Raw genomic sequence first — 19,171 nt, 5'->3', positions numbered from 1 at the left:
ACCCACTGTTTTTTTTCCTACATATGATTTCATATGATGTGGAGGAAGCAGTATCAGCAATATATATTTAGTATTATTTAATAAGCTGGAAGGGAAATCTATTATAATTATTCCAAGTTATTTCAGATTAACCTAGAAATTTTTCACAAGTCTATTATAAGATCAGGTAAAGGCAGGACAGGACCTCCTATAATTTTTTGCTGGAAGTAAAAGAATATCTATGAGTGGCCTCTTAAACTAGACCAAAAGGGACGGTCCAGGTCCATAGTTAAACACTCCTGGAAGGCCACCTGATATCTGCCAAGTGAACTATGAGATTCTGAAACTTAGGAGAACGTGGGGAAACAAGGGAAATGAAGGTGGGAAAAGAAGCAGTGATTACCTCTATAAATAAATGGTGGTCTGACCACTCATTTTGCTGAAAGTCACCTTAGCTTCGCAAATCTTAGTAACCACTATCATATCCCGACCTGCTGCTCTTCTCAATTGTTAATGGTAAGACAATTACTGCTGACAAAGACTCTATCTCTAGAGCAAGGGATAGGCAATGTTTGGTCCTTTTTGTTCAAAATCCAGAACTGGTTCCAAAACAAACCAATGGTAAATTAGTTCCAGAATAGTTCTGTATAAATATATTTGCAAACTATAGCTCCTCCAGTCTTTCTCAACTGAGTTTCCTCAAGAAGAACACCCTAACTCTAAGGCATCAACAGTTCCTAATGAATTAACTTCTCTCCCATGCATAGTACTAATTATGTTATCATTTTAGGGAGAATTAAGAAAATAGTCACTCAGATCACTTTCTGTATTCTATGGTTCAGATGAGCTTGTTTGAGATAGGACAGGGTTACACTGAGAGAAGGTACAGTGTAACCGCTGAGAGGATGAACTCTGGAACCAGACTATCAGGGTTCAAACTCCCAGCCCTGTTACTTACTATTTATATGATCCTGAACAAGTTACTTAACTTCTCTAGGCTTTAGTTCCTTCTTTTAAAAGAATGTTAATAATAGTATTTACCTTCCTGGGTTATTTAAGGATTAAATAAGTTACCTGCATATCTATATCTTAGACTAGTGTCTGGCAGTATCATAAGTGTTACCTTAGTGTTAGCTATTACTATTATTATACTTAAGAGTCATTTTAGGTTACTAAGGAGACTGTCTGCCACTGACCTATCCTTAAGAAGGGCCTTGAGTCAGAAACACTTCTACCTTTACTACCTGCTATTCAAGAGAGGCAGATTTCCCGTGACCTAGATAATGAGGGTTTCAACACGGAAAGAGAAAGACCTAAACAGGGGTGTCCAAACTTTTGGCATCTCTGGGCCACATTGGAAGAAAAAGAGTTGTCCTGGGCCACACATTAAATACACAAACGCTAATGAAAACTGATGAGCAAAAGAAAAAAAAAGGTTTTAAGTAAATTACAGTTTTGTGTGGGGCCGCATTCATAGCAATCCTGGGCCACACGTGGCCCACGCATCGTGGGTTGGACACACCTGAAAGAAAGAGCTCTGCCTGCACTCACAGTGGATATGCAACAACAGATCTGGCTCTTGTGTTTAGTGGCATCAACATCTACATGCTATACTCTTTCTTCACCTCTTAATTATAGGCAGTTTTCTCCATACACACTGAGTATCTGAATGCATTCAGAATGGCCTCTGCTTGTATCGTCTTTATTTCCTTATTTTAATTACTCTTACCAGTTTTGCTCTGCTATTGTCAAAAAGAAGCAAGTGTATCAGGGATGAAGCAGCCTGAGCCTGCCCAGCATGCATCTGTGGAGCTGCAGCTCTGGAAGAAGCTGTAGCACAAAGCCCCTCTGTTAAGGCAGCACACTAACCCCTGTGTGTCCCTCTCACATGAGCACAAGGCTGGAACGGGCCTCCTCCTGTTCCCTTTTTCACCCTCCTCCCACCTTTCCCAGAGGGAGATCCTGTTCACACCAAAGAAAGCCAAGAACATTTAGTTCAGCAGTAAGAACAGGTGGTAGCACCAATAAGGAACAAAAACTGGTATTCTTCCAATTGCTGAATTCTGTGGCAGGGAGGAAGAAAGGGCAGGAAGAACGAAAACCCAAGAATTTTTCCTTGTGGGATCCCTGACGGTTTCATTTCAATAAACAGAGAAAACCCACCTTTGAGGTTTCTCTCTGCTCTTCTTCACAGTCTGAAACCAGATAGGTCTTCCTTTTCATTCACAGGAAAAGCCAAATTACTTTTTGTCTATTAACTATTTTCTTGGATGCCATGCAAAAGCAACAAGACTCTAATGACTAAAAGCAGGTGCTGCTCCACCCATCTCTCTTGGATCAAGCAGCAAACAATTCTACCCACATGAGCACATAATTATTTGGGTTAGCAGGAACCATGCAAATAAGAGAGAAGTACCATAAAGGCGGAAAGTCTTTGTGCTTTAGCAACTACAAATGCAGCTGTGGCTTAAGTTTTGGGGTTTTTCCCCCCTAAAACACAGACTTTTATCTTTAAGCGGGAAACAGCTATTTCTTTCTTTCTCAGGATTTCCCAGTCTTGCAACTAAAAGAAATCATGAGTACAGAAGATGAGGGTCAAGGAGAAGGGCTGTCACTAAATGTGATGTTTTATGGGCCTGAGGTTTTTGGATAGTGCCCTAGTCAGCAGTCCAACTCATCCCTGAGGTGTCAGAAATCACTTCTGTAAAGGCATGACATACTTTATGCACTGCTATATTCAGTTCCTAGGGTTTCTCTTCTTGATCTGCGTTTCCCAAATCTCTCATCATTTTGGCTTTCATAATTAGTCCTTTTCTCCACACCTACTGGAAATCATAGGCCTAAATAAATCATAAACCTAAATGTGGCCCATCAAGCCAATTTGTAAACATAGCCCTTTGAAAAGAAGACAAAGGAGCTAATCCTTGAGTGTCACTGACTACTGGAAGAGAACTTTCATACAAGTTTTGTGCGTTCAAAGAATGTTAAATGTTCTCTTTCAAGAGAGGAAAGAATATGTAACTGTTTAACATTTTGGCACCGATAACAATAATGTTGCATTTTCAACATTTTATTGCAGAAGATTTCAAACATACAAACGTAGACAAAATAGCACAAAAGACTCCCATGTACCCATCTTTAACAATTATCAGCCACTGGCTAATCTCATTTCATATATACCACCCACCCACTTACCCTACTCCCAGATCATCTTGAAGCAAACTACAGATAGTATTCATCTGTAAATATTTCAGATTATGCTTCTAAAAACTAAGAACTCTTTTTATTTAAACAGAACTATAATATCATTACAATGCATAGAAAAAGGTAATAATAATTCCTTAATATCATCAAATATTCAGTCAGTTTAATAGAAATTCTTGGTCCAACTTTGGGAAAGGCGGCAAACAGGTGGCTAGGTTCTCTCTTGAGACTTTTTAAACTTATACCTAAAATTAGCTACCCTCTGGACTTCCTAATTAGAAAATTACCCACATATCCTCTATCCGTCCCTTTAAGTTAAATTCAATTATCAATGCCATATCTCCCCATAAGTTTAGGATTTAATCTGCACCCAGTTCATAACCTATACTTTGAACTTGTCATGGTCAAGTTAAAGACTATCATAAGCTACATATCACACTCATTCCTGCTACCTATAAAAAACAGACAGTCATCTACATATACATAAGGACATATAGCCAGGTAGAGAGAAACACCAAAACTTCAAGACACTGAACAGAGACATGCAAAGACAGAGACAAGCCAAATTCACCAGAGAATCGTATTGCTTTTAGTGGGAAATCATATACTAATATAGAGATTTTTATAAAATATAATACTTAATTTTCTCATTTTTGCCAAGATCAAAAATATAGAATCTTATAGATAACTAACAGTATTCAAATCAAATTTTGAAGGTTAATACCATAACCATTTTCCCCACAGAGGATATGGAAAGGGGGACACTTCCGGACATACATAAAAATTTTGAGATTATATAAGTTTCAGGTTCTGCCATAAATTCTGGGGAAAAAAAGAATCATGATAATCTACTATTTTTCCTTGCAGTTATATCCCTCTATTTGAATTTAATGTGAAATTCTGAAATCCAAAATTTAAAAAGGATAAGAGACTCAGATTTATACTACTAAATTTATGTCAGTGGTTAAATTAGTTGAAAATATTTAGGTGCAGCCTGCTGGGAATTTGAGAATAAGAAAGCATAGACAAAAGACCACACAAATGCCTTGTATCCCACAGGTAAGCAAAACAAGAAAGTTCAACTCAAGTATGTCTAATATGTGCATTAGACATAAAGATATAGATTTCTTATGTGAAGATGGTTTATTATTTTTTAATTTTTCAATTACAGTTTACATTCAATATTATTTTATATTAGTTTTAGGTGTACAGCATAGTAGTTATATAATTCACAAAGTGATTCTCACCTCCCACACTGATAATTCTAATACGCACACGGCATCATACATAGTTATTACAATATTATTGACTACATTCCCTATGCTGTACTTTACATCCCCATGACTATTTTGTAACTACCAATCTGTACTTCTTAATCCCTTCACCTTTCCCATCTATTCCCTCAACCCCGTTCCATCTGGCAACCCTCAGTTTGTTCTCTGTATCTGTGAGTCTGTTTCTGTTTTGTTTGTTCATTTATTTTATTCTTTAGATTCCACATATAAATGAGATCATAAGGTATTTTTTTCTCTGTCTGACTTGTTTCACTTAGCATTAATACCGTGAGGACTGTTTATTACTAGCTAAAATTTCCAGGGACCTACTAGAAACCTAATTTCTTGGTTTAAATAGTCAGCCCAGGATAATGGGTTTACTCCTCTGATACTGGCCATGACTACAGGACAATGAAGAGTCTTCCATACCTATAATCTACCAAAAAAAAAAAAAAAAAAAGAAGCACTAGTTTGACAATGAATGATGAGTAATTTCTTGTAACACTTTACTCCCTGTGCTTATGGTTTATTACCCAATAAAGGAACAGCTGCATGGAACATGCTCAAAAGTACTGAGGTATTTGTTTCCTAACTCTCAAATTCCTCCCCCAACCCCAATTACCAAGTAGGCTATCAGCAGAACACAGGCTTCCCTTGCACCTTCAGAGCAGTCTTACTGTTCTACAGATACAGACTTATGTTGCAGGACACCTTATATACAAAAACCTATTTCCTCTACATCTATGCCCCTCCACCACCACCATTCCCTGGGATTTATGTGTTACACCAGCATTCTTAAAAGAAAAATCACCAATTGAGAAGATTTGTTGAATTAAATTAATCAATGCAGCATTCTTCTTTGCCTATAACAAAAAACACTCTGTCCTACATCCTGGCACTGCAAAGCCTCTAGTACAATCCCTGGAAGGAGAACAAAATCTTTGTGGCATACTAAGTACAGAGGACGGATTTCCTCCCCTGAACAGAGATAAATAAATAAGCCAATACCAAAGTAAAATCATACCCTGGGGGTTGGAGGTGTAAGAGTAGATTCAATATGAATAATAACTAAGAGTTCTGGGCTATAGGGCATGACAACAGTTGAGGTCAGGAAAAATCTTTTAGTAACACTAGAAGGAAATAAATTTGGGGTTTTTGAAGTAACAGGGTAATGAGCACAGAAACCTCTTCTCTTGGCTAAGTCAGAGCTGAAAGGCATTGTGGTTCAAAGTAAGCAGAAAGACTCACCAACACAAATTTCTTCTAATGAAAACCATCATTAAAAATTCCCATGCAAGATTTTGAGGCTAAAATTACTTTAGGGGACTTAGTAGCAAATAATACAGGAAAAAAAAAGTACATTTTACAGGACGAAAAGAAATAGGTAATCATTAATATTGTGTCAAACTACCAAAAAGCAATTATAAGCATTGGATACAATATACACTATGGTATCTGGTGAAGATCACAAAGCACTGGAATGTTGATAGACACTCACAGAGCAAAAGAAAAAAGCCAAAAATATTAAACAAAGACATGAACCAAAAGGTGTTTGCATAAGGTCAACAGTAACTGCAGTTTAAAGGTTGGTACAAGGGGAAGTATATAACTAAAGAAAAAGCAGGGATACATATCTTTCAACCAGATCTAGAAGTACAAATCCTTCTTCCAAATATCAGCTTAAGGGAAAGTTGTCTAGCTTCTAATTCATCTAAGAACATGTTTGTGTTTCTTTTTGTCCTTAACAGTGGGTTCTAGAGCAAAAAAAAAAATTATGCTCCAACATAAAGAACTCAAACTTCATAGAACTGGCAAGTTTTTAACAGAGTACTTCAAATTAAAGAATTTTTGGAGTGTCCTAGGGTTTTTTGTTGTTGTCATGTTTATTGTGTTCCTGTAATACAGAATACTTTTATCCAATGAATCATAAAAGAATGACACTAGGATGTAATTAACTGAAGGATGCTCAGACCATTCAGCCCCTTGAACAACATATACATACATGGAAAAGGTTGATTACTTTAGATTGGAGTATCCTGTTTTGAAAAAAAATCTTTGAAATATCACACTTTTCACTAAAGAAGGCAAACAGGACATGAAGTACCAGCAAAAAGGTTTATTTGCTAGCCTCATCAAACATTTCTCTAATTTTTAAATAGGAGGCAGAGAAAAAGGAGAAAAAATATATATACAGAACTACACCCCCAGAGGAAAAACATATATGGAATTATACCCACAGTGCAACATCCCAAAGTCAACATGTAACTTAACCACAGGATACCATATAACTCCTCTGCTGACAAGCTCCCAGGTTTTTTCCTTCAGCAGATCTTTTCCACCGTCAAGACCCCCAAATATCCCTCACACCTCACGCTTCCCTCACTGAATGAGTGAAAGCCTCGATTAGTAGTCCTACTAAAAAATATGTGAGACCAAAAGTCACAACATGAAAATCTCTATTAAAAAAGACAATAAATAGTAAGAGAGCATAAAAGACAAAGAAAAAAAAAAAGAGGCAAGTACCCAAAACTCCATAACTAAAATCCAAGACCCACTAAAACAATATATGTACCCAGAAAAGTTAAGTGTTTTTATAATGGCCCAGGAACTGTGAGGAACATGAAGAGGGGGGAAAAAAAAGCTGAGCCACCTTCCCAAAAGAGCAACCTTCTCATTCAGTCACGCTAACCACTGTGAAGTCAAACAATCATGGGTCTGGACAGAGTATTTTAAAAACTTGATGAAGAAGATAAATTTCTCCACTAACTGGGTGGCTCACTTGGTTGGAGTGTCTTTCTGTGCACCAAAAGGTTGCAGGTTTGATCCCCAGTCAGGCAGGGCACATACTAGGTTGCAGGTTCGAGACTCAGCTGGGTGCCTATGGGAGGTAACCAATCGATATCTCTCTCTCACATCAATGTTGATGTCTCTTTCTCTCTTTCTCTCTCCCCCCACCACTCCCTAAAATCAGTAAAAACACATCCTCTGCCCTGGTCAGTGTGGCTCAGTTGGCTGGGCGTCGTCTGGTAAACTGAAAGGTTGTGGGTTTGATTCCCAGTCAGGGCACTTGTCTAGGTTGGCGCTTCAGTCCCCAGTCAGGGTGCAATCAAGAGGCAACCAATTGATGTTTCTCTCCCACATCCACGTTTCCCTCCCTCTCTCTCTTCCTCCCTTCCCATTCCTCTGAAATCAATGAGCATGTCCTCTGGCAAGGATTTAAAAAAAAAATACACAACATATTTTCCAGTGAGGATTTTTTAAAAAAAGGAAGATAATTGGGAGTCACTTCAAGGTTTTAAGAAGGGAGTAACTCCAGAGTATTCTTTGGTAAGAACAAATGAAATAGGAAGACACTAGAGATAGAGAAGTAACTTAGGAGTCTAAAAAAAGTATTCTTTTACCTAAAACAGTGTGCAAGAAGGCTTATTACTAGAAATATTATACACCAGGGAGGAAGCATAAAGAGAAATGACAATCTCTGTGGTGGAATTAGGCAATTTTCCATTTTTCTCTTTATACTTTTGTGTGCTTTCTAGAATAATGGCAGTACTTTTTAAAATATATTTATAATAAAATTATTCAAATAAAGAACATATATAAAGCCAAATAATAAGTGGCCATGTACCCACCACCCAATTTAAGAATTAGAAAAATTAACGAGTTTGAGATTCCCCAATTGATTATATCCTCCCCCCTCCAACTTCCAAAGGTAAATACTATCATGAATTTTTGAATTATTCCCTTCTTCTCTGGTTTTAGCACATGTATATATCCCTGAATAATAGGTTGTTTAGTTTTGGCTGTTTTTGATTAGTGTATTAATAAAATAATAATTTACGTAGTTTTTTATGACTTGCTTTTTTCATTCAATGTAATGTTTTGTGATTATTTCAAGTTGATATATGTAGCTGCAAGCTTCTCATTCTCTACTATGTATTTTGCTCTAGGACTAAACCATAATTTTTAATCCATTCTATTATTTTTGGAATGGGTTGCTTCCATTTTTCTGTAATCATGAAAACTAGTACTTTGAACATTCTCAAGTATATCTTCAAGTATATATGTATGTATGTATGTACAATGAAGTTTTCACAGCATATAGATAGGCGTGGAAAAACTGAGTGGTAGAGTATATGCCAGTTCAATTTTACTGGACAAATGTAATGACAAACTGTTGTACTAGGTAGTGGTATCAGTTTATATTCCAACCAGCAATGTATATAAATTCTCACTATTCTACCTTTTAGGTAACAGTTTTACCTGATTTTTAAATTTCTACTAATCTAAAGGATATGGTTTAATTTATATTTCTTTTTAAATTTAATCTTTATTATATTTTTTCCATAACGAGGGTAAGCACCTTTCATATGCATAAAGGTCCCTTGGATTTCCTATTCTGAGAAATGCCTGTTTATGTCTTTTGTTCATTTTCCTGTTGACACATTTATCTTTTACTTATTCTTTATAGGATTTCTTCTCTGAAGTTCTATGCTGGATACCAATCTTTTGTTGGTTATATATATTGCAGATATCTTCTGCCAGCTTGTAGTCTTGTGTCTTTACTCTCTTTATTGAGGCACCTGATGAACAGAAGTTCTTAAATGTTTTTTGCAGTAAAATGTATCAATATTTCTGACTTTGTAATTTTCATGTCTTATTATGGAGAAGAGACTGTTCCATGACATGACTGCTGTCTATCTCATAAGATGGACCCAGGCCAGAAAGAAGGTTGCTTTCTGAAAAGCCCACTTAGAGACTGCTTGTAATTGATGTTCATTTTGACATGAATCAGCCCTCCTCCCTTGCCTCCTCTGTGCTGGTTCCTGGAACAGGTTGTTGTTCTGACCTGGTCAAGCATGTCATTTCCCATACCTGGTGGCATTCACATACTAGCACCTGTGATTATCCCCTCCCTTACCCTACATAATTCTTTGGTGCCTGCCAAGTGGCACAGGGATATGTTTCATCTTGCTGCCACCCAAGATATGCCTCATATGTATGTTTTCCTTAATAAACTCTATTAATTACAACAATGAAGTGGCCAACCTATTTCTTTGGTCTTTCCCTGCCCTCTGCTTACAAGAGGTAGATTTTCAGTCTCAGGACTTTTCCTTGGATCAGTGTGTACTAATATTTATGTAATAAATCCTTTCTATCCCTGAGGTCATCTCCTATTTTCTTCTGAAACTTAAAAAATTGTCTTTCTCATTTTAATCCTTAATTTATCTGAAATTCTTAATTTTGGTATAATATGAGAAAGGGATCTAATTTCCTTTTTTTCTGTATGGATCACCAATTATCTAAGCTCCATTTATTGAAAAGTCTACTTTCTTCTTTGATTTGCAGAGCAAAGAACAAGTTTCCATATGTCTGTTCCTGAATTCTTGATTTCGTTCCATTGGTTTATTAGTCATACTATGTTGATAACCACCATGTCTTAACGACTACAGCTTTATAAGTTTTAATATCTGATAAAGTATCAACTAGCTAGTAGTCACTAGCACTGCTTACTAAATATTTCTGGTTTATTCTTCTCTCAAGGATTATAAAAGAATCACACTTTCTGGCTCCTTTGTGATTCACTGGAGCCACATGATTAGCTCTGATCAACGAGTTGTGAGCTGAGAAGTGACATCATGAGCAAAACTGCCTATGCAAAACCCTCCAGAGCTCTTTTTTCTCTTTGGCTTAGCAACTAGTACAATAATATTCACCTTGGTTGTAATTTTGGCACCTGAGTTCCTGAGTGACTATAATCTGTAGGATTTTCCTACTAACCTGCAGTGAACAAGTAAGGTGAATGAAAAAATAAATTTTGCATGTTTATCACTGAGATTTTAGTTTGTTACCACAACATAACTTAGCCTACTCTGATATACAAGGAAAGTTATTATTCATAACTATCCAATTTGTCATTATTCTTTAAGAGTGTCCTATCTATTCTTCACTGTTTGTCATATGAATTTCAAAATTGAGTTTTCTCAACTTTCAGGAAAAACCTGCTGGTTGGACTGTACACTATCTAAAAAATTGAAGATATACATAACCCATGATCTAATAATCCCATTCCCAGGCATGTATGCAAAAGAAATGTATACACATTTGTAGATGTGTACAAGAATGTTCTTGGCAATGTTGTTTACAAAAAATCAAAAACTGGAAATAATGCAAATGACAACCAGCAGTAGAATGAATAAACATTTATTTTATACAATGAAATATGATATTAATAATGAAGATGAACAAACTCAACCTGCACACAACACGATCTTACAAACATTGCTAACACTGACGTATGCACATAAATTTATAAAGCATGGTTCCATTTACAATAAACTTTCAAAAACAAGTAATTTTTAAATTAGATTATTTAAGAATGGACATAGGTATTACAACTAACAATTAAAACTAGGAAGTGATTACCACAAACATTAGGGAAGTAGTTATCCCTGGGAAAAAGAATAAGGTAACTGAGAAAGAAGGGATGGTGAGTATCTATGGTACTGACAATATTCTATTATTTTTTAATTCTCACTTGAGGACATGCTTATTGATTTTAGAGAGGGGAGGAAGGGAGGGAGAAAGAGAGGAGGAAAAATATCGATGTGAGAGAGAAACAGCAATCGGTTGCCTCTTGTAAGTACCCCAATGGAGACCAAACGCACAACCTAAGTGTGTGCCCTGACAAGGAATTGAATCCACAACCTTTCAGTTTACAGGATGATGCTCCAACCAACAGAGCCACACTGGCCAGAGTGACAATATTCTACTGTGACCTAAATAGTTGTTCAAAAGATGTTCACTTTATTATTATTATTATTATTATTATTATTATTATTATTATTGTTACTGTTATACTGGATCTCTGTTGGGGTTTTACGTCATATATCTTTTTTGTTAGATTTATTCATATCTATTTTATATCATTTATTGGTATTATAAAAGTTCTTTTTAAATTGCATTTTCTGTTTGTTGCCAGTATATAGAAATGCAATTGAATCTTGATCTTATAAGCAACAACCTGCTAAATTCTCTTACTGATTCTAATGATTTATCAGTAGATTCTCTGAGGGTTTTTATTAAGATTTTAGAGAGAGAGGAAGGGAGGCAGAAAGAAAGGGAAAGAAACATCGATGTGCATGATACATGGATTGGCTGCCTCCCACACTCCCCCAACCAGGGACTGGCCTGCAACCCAAGCGGGGGGCCCTGACTGGGAATAGAGCCAGCAACCCCTCAGTTCACAGGTCAGCACTCTACCCACCGAGCTACACAAGCCAGGGCTAGATATTTTTAAGTAGCAAATCATACCATCTGCAAATAATGACAATATTCTTTCTAATATTTATCTTTGCTTTATTTTTCTTGTTTTATCATACTGAGTGGAACCTAGTTTAATGATAGATTATATTATTTTTATGTTCTATAAAAATATTTTTAAAGTAGGGAATAAAAGATACATCTATAGGAGGGCCCAGGTACTGATGGTCCATCCCAGGGTTATTCCTCCATACACTCATCATCCCTTCTGTTTGCTCAGGAAATGAATCCCTCTTGTTTGCATAAAGGACTATCTCTTAGAAACTATGGCTATTCTAACAATTAAAATTTCTCGGTTGCAGATGACAGCTAGTGGAGGGGGTTAGAGGGTAAAGGGACTGAGCAAAAGGGAAAAAGAACTCATGGTCATCGACAAAGAGTGGGGTAATTGCTGGGTGAGGAAGTATAAGGGTATTAAATGGTAATGGAAAAAAAATACAATAAAGATTAAATTAAAAATAAATAAAATTTCTCAGTTATTAGAACCAAGCTCAGCTCATCCATACTGCCAAATTAATTCTTCTGCATTATAAATCTATTAAAAAATTTTAAGTACACAATAATTAAAAGAATGCAAACAATGCTATCTAAAACATTAAGTATGTGCAAACTAGAACCTAGTTATTTAACATTTATGTAACCCTGAGGGCTTGCAAAGCACTTTAGGGGGGAAAATCTAATTTTTAATGTATTCCCAATAGAACAAAAGAGACAGGGAAGGAAAAGAAATCTAGTGGATAGATAATGCAATGATATGATGAGGAACGTACCAGAATGCCAATACATCCTCAGAGTAATGAAAACCCAAAATATAGCCTCTGATCCCCTAAAATAATTTACCTATCATAAGCAACTGCTTATGTCCCTGAAATGTCTCTGAAATACACCGGATATATATCCTCAGCCCCTACACGTTGAAAACAACTTCCTTTCTTTCCTTGTGTACCTCAGAGGGTTTCTCATAAAGTCTGGTGGTTGGTTTTCCTCATCTCTCTGGCTTATATAATATTAACTTATATTAGCATAACAATTTGTCCCTCTGGAAAAATGAAACATAATAGGACTGTAACAGCCATTTCTCCCAACTCCCACCAGGGTCAATGAAGAGTATAGCACAGTCCTGATTAATCAAAGGTATGTCAGGGGGTCACTTATAAGTTCAAGCTATCCCTTCCTGATACAGATAAGAGTTTCTAGTTTCAGGAGATTCTTCTACCAGGGATTTCTTCAGGATTCAATTCTCTAGCAAGTATCTTGCCTTCATTTATTGGTTCTGATGCCATGAACCAGACCTCTCAATGAATTGCTGACAAGAGGACCACTATATTTCTTGTTTACCTAAAATCAGATATTTAATGTCAATGTACCTTTCAGAAAATCAAACCAAATGCTCTTTTGGATAGATTATGTCTGAATGGGCATAGTAAGAAATTTTATAATTTGTAAAAAATTGTTTTATTAAAATTTCATAGTTAAATTCCCAATTAACCAATAATTTATATTCTATATTTTTCTACAAGTTACAATGGTCAAACAAAGGGTAGGAAAAAAAGATGTTTGTGACCTAAGTGGCAAAAAGTTCAGAAGACTCAAGTTATTTCTTTTTAGATATCTATCACGAACTTAAAACTCATGCTGGTCAAAAAATTATTTTGAGTCACTTGTTGCACATAACCAACATTACTGGGAAATTCCCCTGATTTTTTTGGTCACAATTCCTACTCTAAGATGTAAAAGCAACTAAACATATAATCATCACATAAAGCATCCCTGTGACAAACCAAGAATTCAGACTTTATGAGATTGAAATATGACTCTGGAAGCTTAGAACTCAAGCAGACTCATCCAACCACAAACAATGTACTGTATATCTGGAGCAAGAAAACACAGAGAAACCACATGATAGAAAAGAGATAAAGTAATGGCACCTCAGCCCCTTATATGCCTTATTTCTTGCTTTTTTAGCAGCATACCTAAAATCTCCAAGTCAGAAATCTTTCACTTTAGGCTATTTTCTTTGTTTCTAAATGAATCCCTAGTTTCATTTTATTCAAAATTGAAAAACTTGGAGTCAGATGATGGAGTATTGGTATAAAGAATCTATTAAATGTTATAATAGGAAACATGAGAGAATGAGAAAATTGTAATACTGGCTTTTCTTAATAGGAAGAATTTGTTGATAAAATTAGCTTTAATAGATAATAGTTAATTCCAGCAAGAACACATGGGTTGTTTATGCTTTCAAAATGGAAATTTAGAATTAGCTTTTCAGTTAAATACTCAAAGTCTAATAAGTACATTTTAATAGAATCCTATCACACTTAAATAAAGCTGTATGGGCAAAAAGGTTAAAAAAAACTAATCATATTCACCCTTTGCACTAAACCACAAGCAGATAATTCAATAATAAATTCTTTAGCATTACCTTAATCAATCAAAAACCTCTTCAATATCGATCATTTGACAACCTAATAGTAATGAGAAGAAAAAAATTTGAAGTACTTACCTTAAGAGCACAAAAGATGCAGGAATCTCCCATGCATTTGTGAGTTGTAAGCTGCCTGAAACTACGCCGGAAGATGTCCAAGTGCCATAAAACCTGGCAAAAAATGGAAAATACATTACTCTATAAAAAGCCACTATTTAATTTTAAATTCAAGAGTTCAAGCAAACATAGGTAATGACTGCAGAAGATATCTTTATTTCCAAGAGAAAAGCTCATTCTAGTATATTAAATGTCCAAAAAGGTAAGGAGGTATCTAACAAGAGGGATAAACGACCATATCCTGGAAAAGACATTAATTGAACCTGAAGGAAGGTCACACAGAGAAAATATGGTGTGACATAATACCAAATGTGATCCTAAAGAAAAACATTATGGGTCAATAGCTGCAGAATATGGGTTTCTTTTAATGGTCCACCAAAAAAGCAAGAGTATTTAAAAACTTATTTAGAAGATTGAATTATAGTGTGGAATTTTGTCTTTGTTGGATTTCTCAATTTTTAGAGAGTTATAACCTCCTTAAGTCAACAAATTAAAAAAAAAAAGGTATCAACAATGATAAATCACATTCATAGTATGTAACCTTGATATGAAATGATGAAAATGGCACTTTACTTTTATGGTCTTCCTCTTAAAACTCCATAGCCCCAGTTTAATCATGAGGAAACCATCAGACAAGTTCCAATAGCGGAACATTCTATGAAATACTTGAGTAGTACTCCTCAAAATTGTCAAGATCATCAAAAACAAGGAAATTTTGAAAAGCTGTCACAGCCAAGAAGAGACTAAGGAAACAAGAAGCGTAAATGGGATCTAGGAATGGAAAAAGACACTAGGTAAACACTAAAAAAAATCTAAATAAACTATGGACTTTAGTTAAAAAAGAAATGGTATAATATATAGCATAATACCTTAGGAAACTCCTCTTGCCTGGAAAACACTTAAATGGCACCATATATGAAAAGGCACTATACTTCCGGAGCCCCAGATTATAGAACACCTCTGGAACTTCTTATTTAGTTGCCTCAAGGTATATATTCCAAAAGTTCTTTGGAATATGCTATGCCATTTCTTTTTTAACTGAAGTTCATAGTTTATTCAGATTTCTTTAGTTTTTACCTAGTGTCTTTTTCCATTCCTGGATCCCATTCAGATACTGCATTTACATTTATTTGTCTTTTTTTAAAATATTTTATTTTACTTTTATTTCTAGAGAGAAGAAAAGGGAGGGAGAAAGACAGTGAGAAAAACACTAATGTATGAGAGAAACATTGATCGGTTGCCTCTCACATACCCCCAACTGGGGATCTGGCCCAAAACCCAGGCATGTGCCTTGATAGGGAATCAAACCATGACCTTTTGGCTCACAAGCCAGTGCTCAACCCACTGAGCCACACCAGCCAGGGCCATATACTTGTCATGCTTCTTTAGGCTCCTCTTAGCTGTGACAGTTTCTCAAAATTTTCTTGTTTTTGATGTTCTTGACAATTTCGAGGAATATTAGTCAAGTATTTCATAGGCTGTCCCACTGTAGAAAATTGATGTTTTTCTCATGATTAAACTGGGGTATTGGTTTTTAACATTGTATTCAATGGGCAAAACCCAAAAGCATTCCCCTTTTTAAGATCAGGAACAAGACAGGGGTGTCCCTTTTCACCACTCTTATTCAACATAGTACTGAAGTCCTAGCCACAACAATCAGACAAGAAAAAGAAATAAAAGGCATCCAAATTGGAAAGGAAAAAATAAAACTGTCTTTATTTGCAAATGACATGATACTGTATACAGAGAACCCTACAGAGTCCACCAAAAAACTACTGGAACTGATAAATTAATTCAGTAAAATAGCAGGATAAAAAAATAAATATCCAGAAATTGGTTGCATTTTTGTATACCGGTAATGAACTATCTGAAAGGGAAACTAAGAAAACAATTCCATTTACAATTGCATAAAAAAAAAACAACAACAAAATAAAATAACCAGGAGTGAATCTAACCAAAGATGTACAAGTTCTGTACTCAGAAAATTAGAACACACTGAAGAATTGAAGAAGATAATGAATAAGTAGAAGCATATACCATGTTCATGGACAGGAAGAATTAACATCATTAAAATGTCCATACTACTCAAAGCAATCTGTAGACTAAACACAATTCCTATCAAGATACCAATGGAGTATTTCATAGAACTAGAAATATACAGAACCACAAAAGACCCCAAATAGCCACAGCAATCTTGAGAAAGAAGAGCAAAGTTGGAGGAATCACACTATCTGATACCAAATTATAATACAAGGCCATAATAATCAAACAGCATGGTCCTGGCATAAAAAGACATATAGATCAATGAAAGAGAATAGAGAGCCCAGAAATAAATTCACACCTTTATGGTCAATTAATATTCAACAACAGACGCAAGAACATAGAATGGGGTAAAGACAGTCTATTCAATAAATGATTTTGGAAAAGTTGGACAGATATGTGCAAAAAAATGAAACTAGACCACCTTATTACACAATACGTAAGAATAAACTCAAGATGGATTAAAGATTTAAATGTTAGACTCCAAACCATAAAAACCCTAGAAGAAAATATAGGCAGTAAAACCTCAGACAGTTCTTGTTGCAATATTTTTTCTGATACATCTCCTAAGGCAAGGGAAACAAAGAAAAAAAATAAACAAATAGGACTACATTAAACTAAAAATTTTTTGCACAACAAAGGAACCATCAACAAAATGAAAAGAAAACCCACTGAATGGGAGAACATATCATCAATGACACATCTTATAAGGGGATAATATCCAACATTTATGAAGAATTTATAAAACTCAACACCAAAAAGCAAACAGTTCAATTAAAAAATGAGCAAAGGACCTAAATAGACACTTCTCCAAAGAAGATATAAGGATGGCCAATGGACATATGAAAAGATGCTCAATGTCACTAATCATCAGAGAAACGCAAATTAAAACCACAATGAGATATCACCTCACACCTGTCAGAATGGCTATCATCAATAAATCAACACACAGCAAGTCTTGGCAAGGATGCAGAAAAAAGAACCCTCGTGAACTTGTTGGAGGGAATGCAGATTGGGGCAGCCATTATGGAAAGCAGTATGGAGTTACCTCAAAAAATTAAAAATGCTCCTGGCTGTTGTGTTTCAATTGGTTGAGCACTGTCCTATAAACTGGAAAGTGTGGGTTCAATACCCAGTCAGGGTACATGCCTATGTTGCAGGTTTAGTCCCAGTCAGGGCAGAGACAGAGCCAACCAATCAATGTTTCTCTCTTGCATTGATGTTTCTCTCCTTCTTTCTCCCTCCCTTCTCCTCTCTCTAAAATCAATAAGCATGTCATCAGTTGAGGATAAAAAAAAATTAAAAATGGACCTGCCTCATGACCCAGCAATACCTACTTTTGGGTATGTATCCAAAGGAACCCAAAACACTAATTCAAAAGAATATATGCAACCCTATGTTCACTGCAGCATTATTTACAATAGCCAAGATTTGAAAGCAGCCCAAGTGTCTATCAGTATATGAGTGGATAAAAAAGCTGTGGTACATTTGCAAAATGGAATACTACTCAGCCACAAAAAGGAAATATTACCCTTTGCAACAGCATGGATGGACCTGGATAGCATTATGCTAAGTGAAATAAGCTAGTCAGAGAAATACGAATACCATACAATTTCACTCATATGTGTAATCCAACGAACAAAATGCACTAACAAGCAAAATAGTGGAAGACTCATAAATAGAGGACAGGCTGACAGCTGTTGAGGGGGGTGCTGGGGGAGGTGGAGGGATTAAGCAAAAAAGAAAAAAAGGAAAAAACTCATGGACACAGACAGCAGTGTGGTGATTGCAGGGGGGAGGGAGGAAATGGAGAGAGGTGGAAGAGAGTGGAGGGTGTAGAGAGGATAAATGGTGATCGAGACATGACTTGGGGTGGAAAACACACAATATAGTGTACAGATCATGTGTAGTAGCATTGTGCACCTGAAACCTGTATAATTTTGTTAACCAGCGTCATCCCAATAAATTCAATAAAAAGGAAAATAAATAAATAATTTTTTAAAAAAAAAAGTAGAAATAAAAACACCTCTATATTGCATTAAGCTAAAAAGGAAAAAAAGAGAAAGAAAAGAAACACACTATGCTCCCAAATAAGTAACAGCTTTTTAAACAAATGTAATGGGTTTACATTACAAACATCTGTGGAAGACACAGTTTTCATACCAAAAGTTAGAATATGAGCTCATAGAAACAATTACTTTCAACTTGAAACATGATTATAGTACACACTCCAAAACTATCAATGACACAATCCTTAAGTCTGGATTTAAAAATATGTATGTGTGTGTATATAGTATGTGTTCCATATAGCACTGGAAATTAGAACAGAAACTCATAAATACTGTTTCAATTGACAATACAGATAGAAAATATAGAAAAAAACAAAGTTATAGAAATAGGACTATGGCCAGGAAGAACGTAAACACATATATCAACACATTTTTTTGCCTGCTTGTAATTACAAAAGTATTGTTAGTTTATGCAAAAATCACTCAAAAACCTACTATGCATCACCTGAAAAAAAAAACTGAACAATTGCACCCAACTGAATGAAATTTGTGGTTGTAATTAGTGAAAGTACTTCAACTTTTTCTATAGGCTTCACAGCATAGGACTTTTTAATGTTGTCAAATAAAAATTTGAACACTGAGAATACAAAATTTTAATTATATAAATAAGCTTGATTAGATTCTTGTTTTATGAATGAGAAAACTGAAATACTATTACCTATACAACGTCACAAGACTAATCTACAAAAGGTCAAAAAGTAGAATCCAGGTCTCCTAATTTCTAAATTCAAAGCTTTTTA

General features: G+C 35.4%; 1 protein-coding gene across 10 annotated transcripts in view; it reads right to left on the bottom strand.

Annotated features, from left to right (window-relative positions):
* USP54 (ubiquitin specific peptidase 54) overlaps window positions 1-19,171 on the bottom strand; it is a 141,932-nt gene that overhangs the window by 40,592 nt on the left and 82,169 nt on the right. For all 10 annotated transcript variants that reach the window (XM_054572588.1, XM_054572589.1, XM_054572593.1 and 7 more), the window contains exon 3: window positions 14,284-14,376. In XM_054572588.1, the coding sequence (XP_054428563.1) occupies window positions 14,284-14,376 (93 nt within the window). The remainder of the gene's footprint in view (window positions 1-14,283; window positions 14,377-19,171) is intronic.

Source organism: Pteronotus mesoamericanus, unplaced genomic scaffold, assembly GCF_021234165.1.
Source record: "Pteronotus mesoamericanus isolate MK-2021 breed Mesoamerican mustached bat unplaced genomic scaffold, CSHL_Meso_final contig_24, whole genome shotgun sequence".
NCBI classification, from domain to species: Eukaryota; Metazoa; Chordata; class Mammalia; order Chiroptera; family Mormoopidae; genus Pteronotus; species Pteronotus mesoamericanus.
The sequence above is the reverse complement of the archived record's forward strand: the minus strand, read 5'-3'. Positions and strand labels throughout refer to the sequence as shown.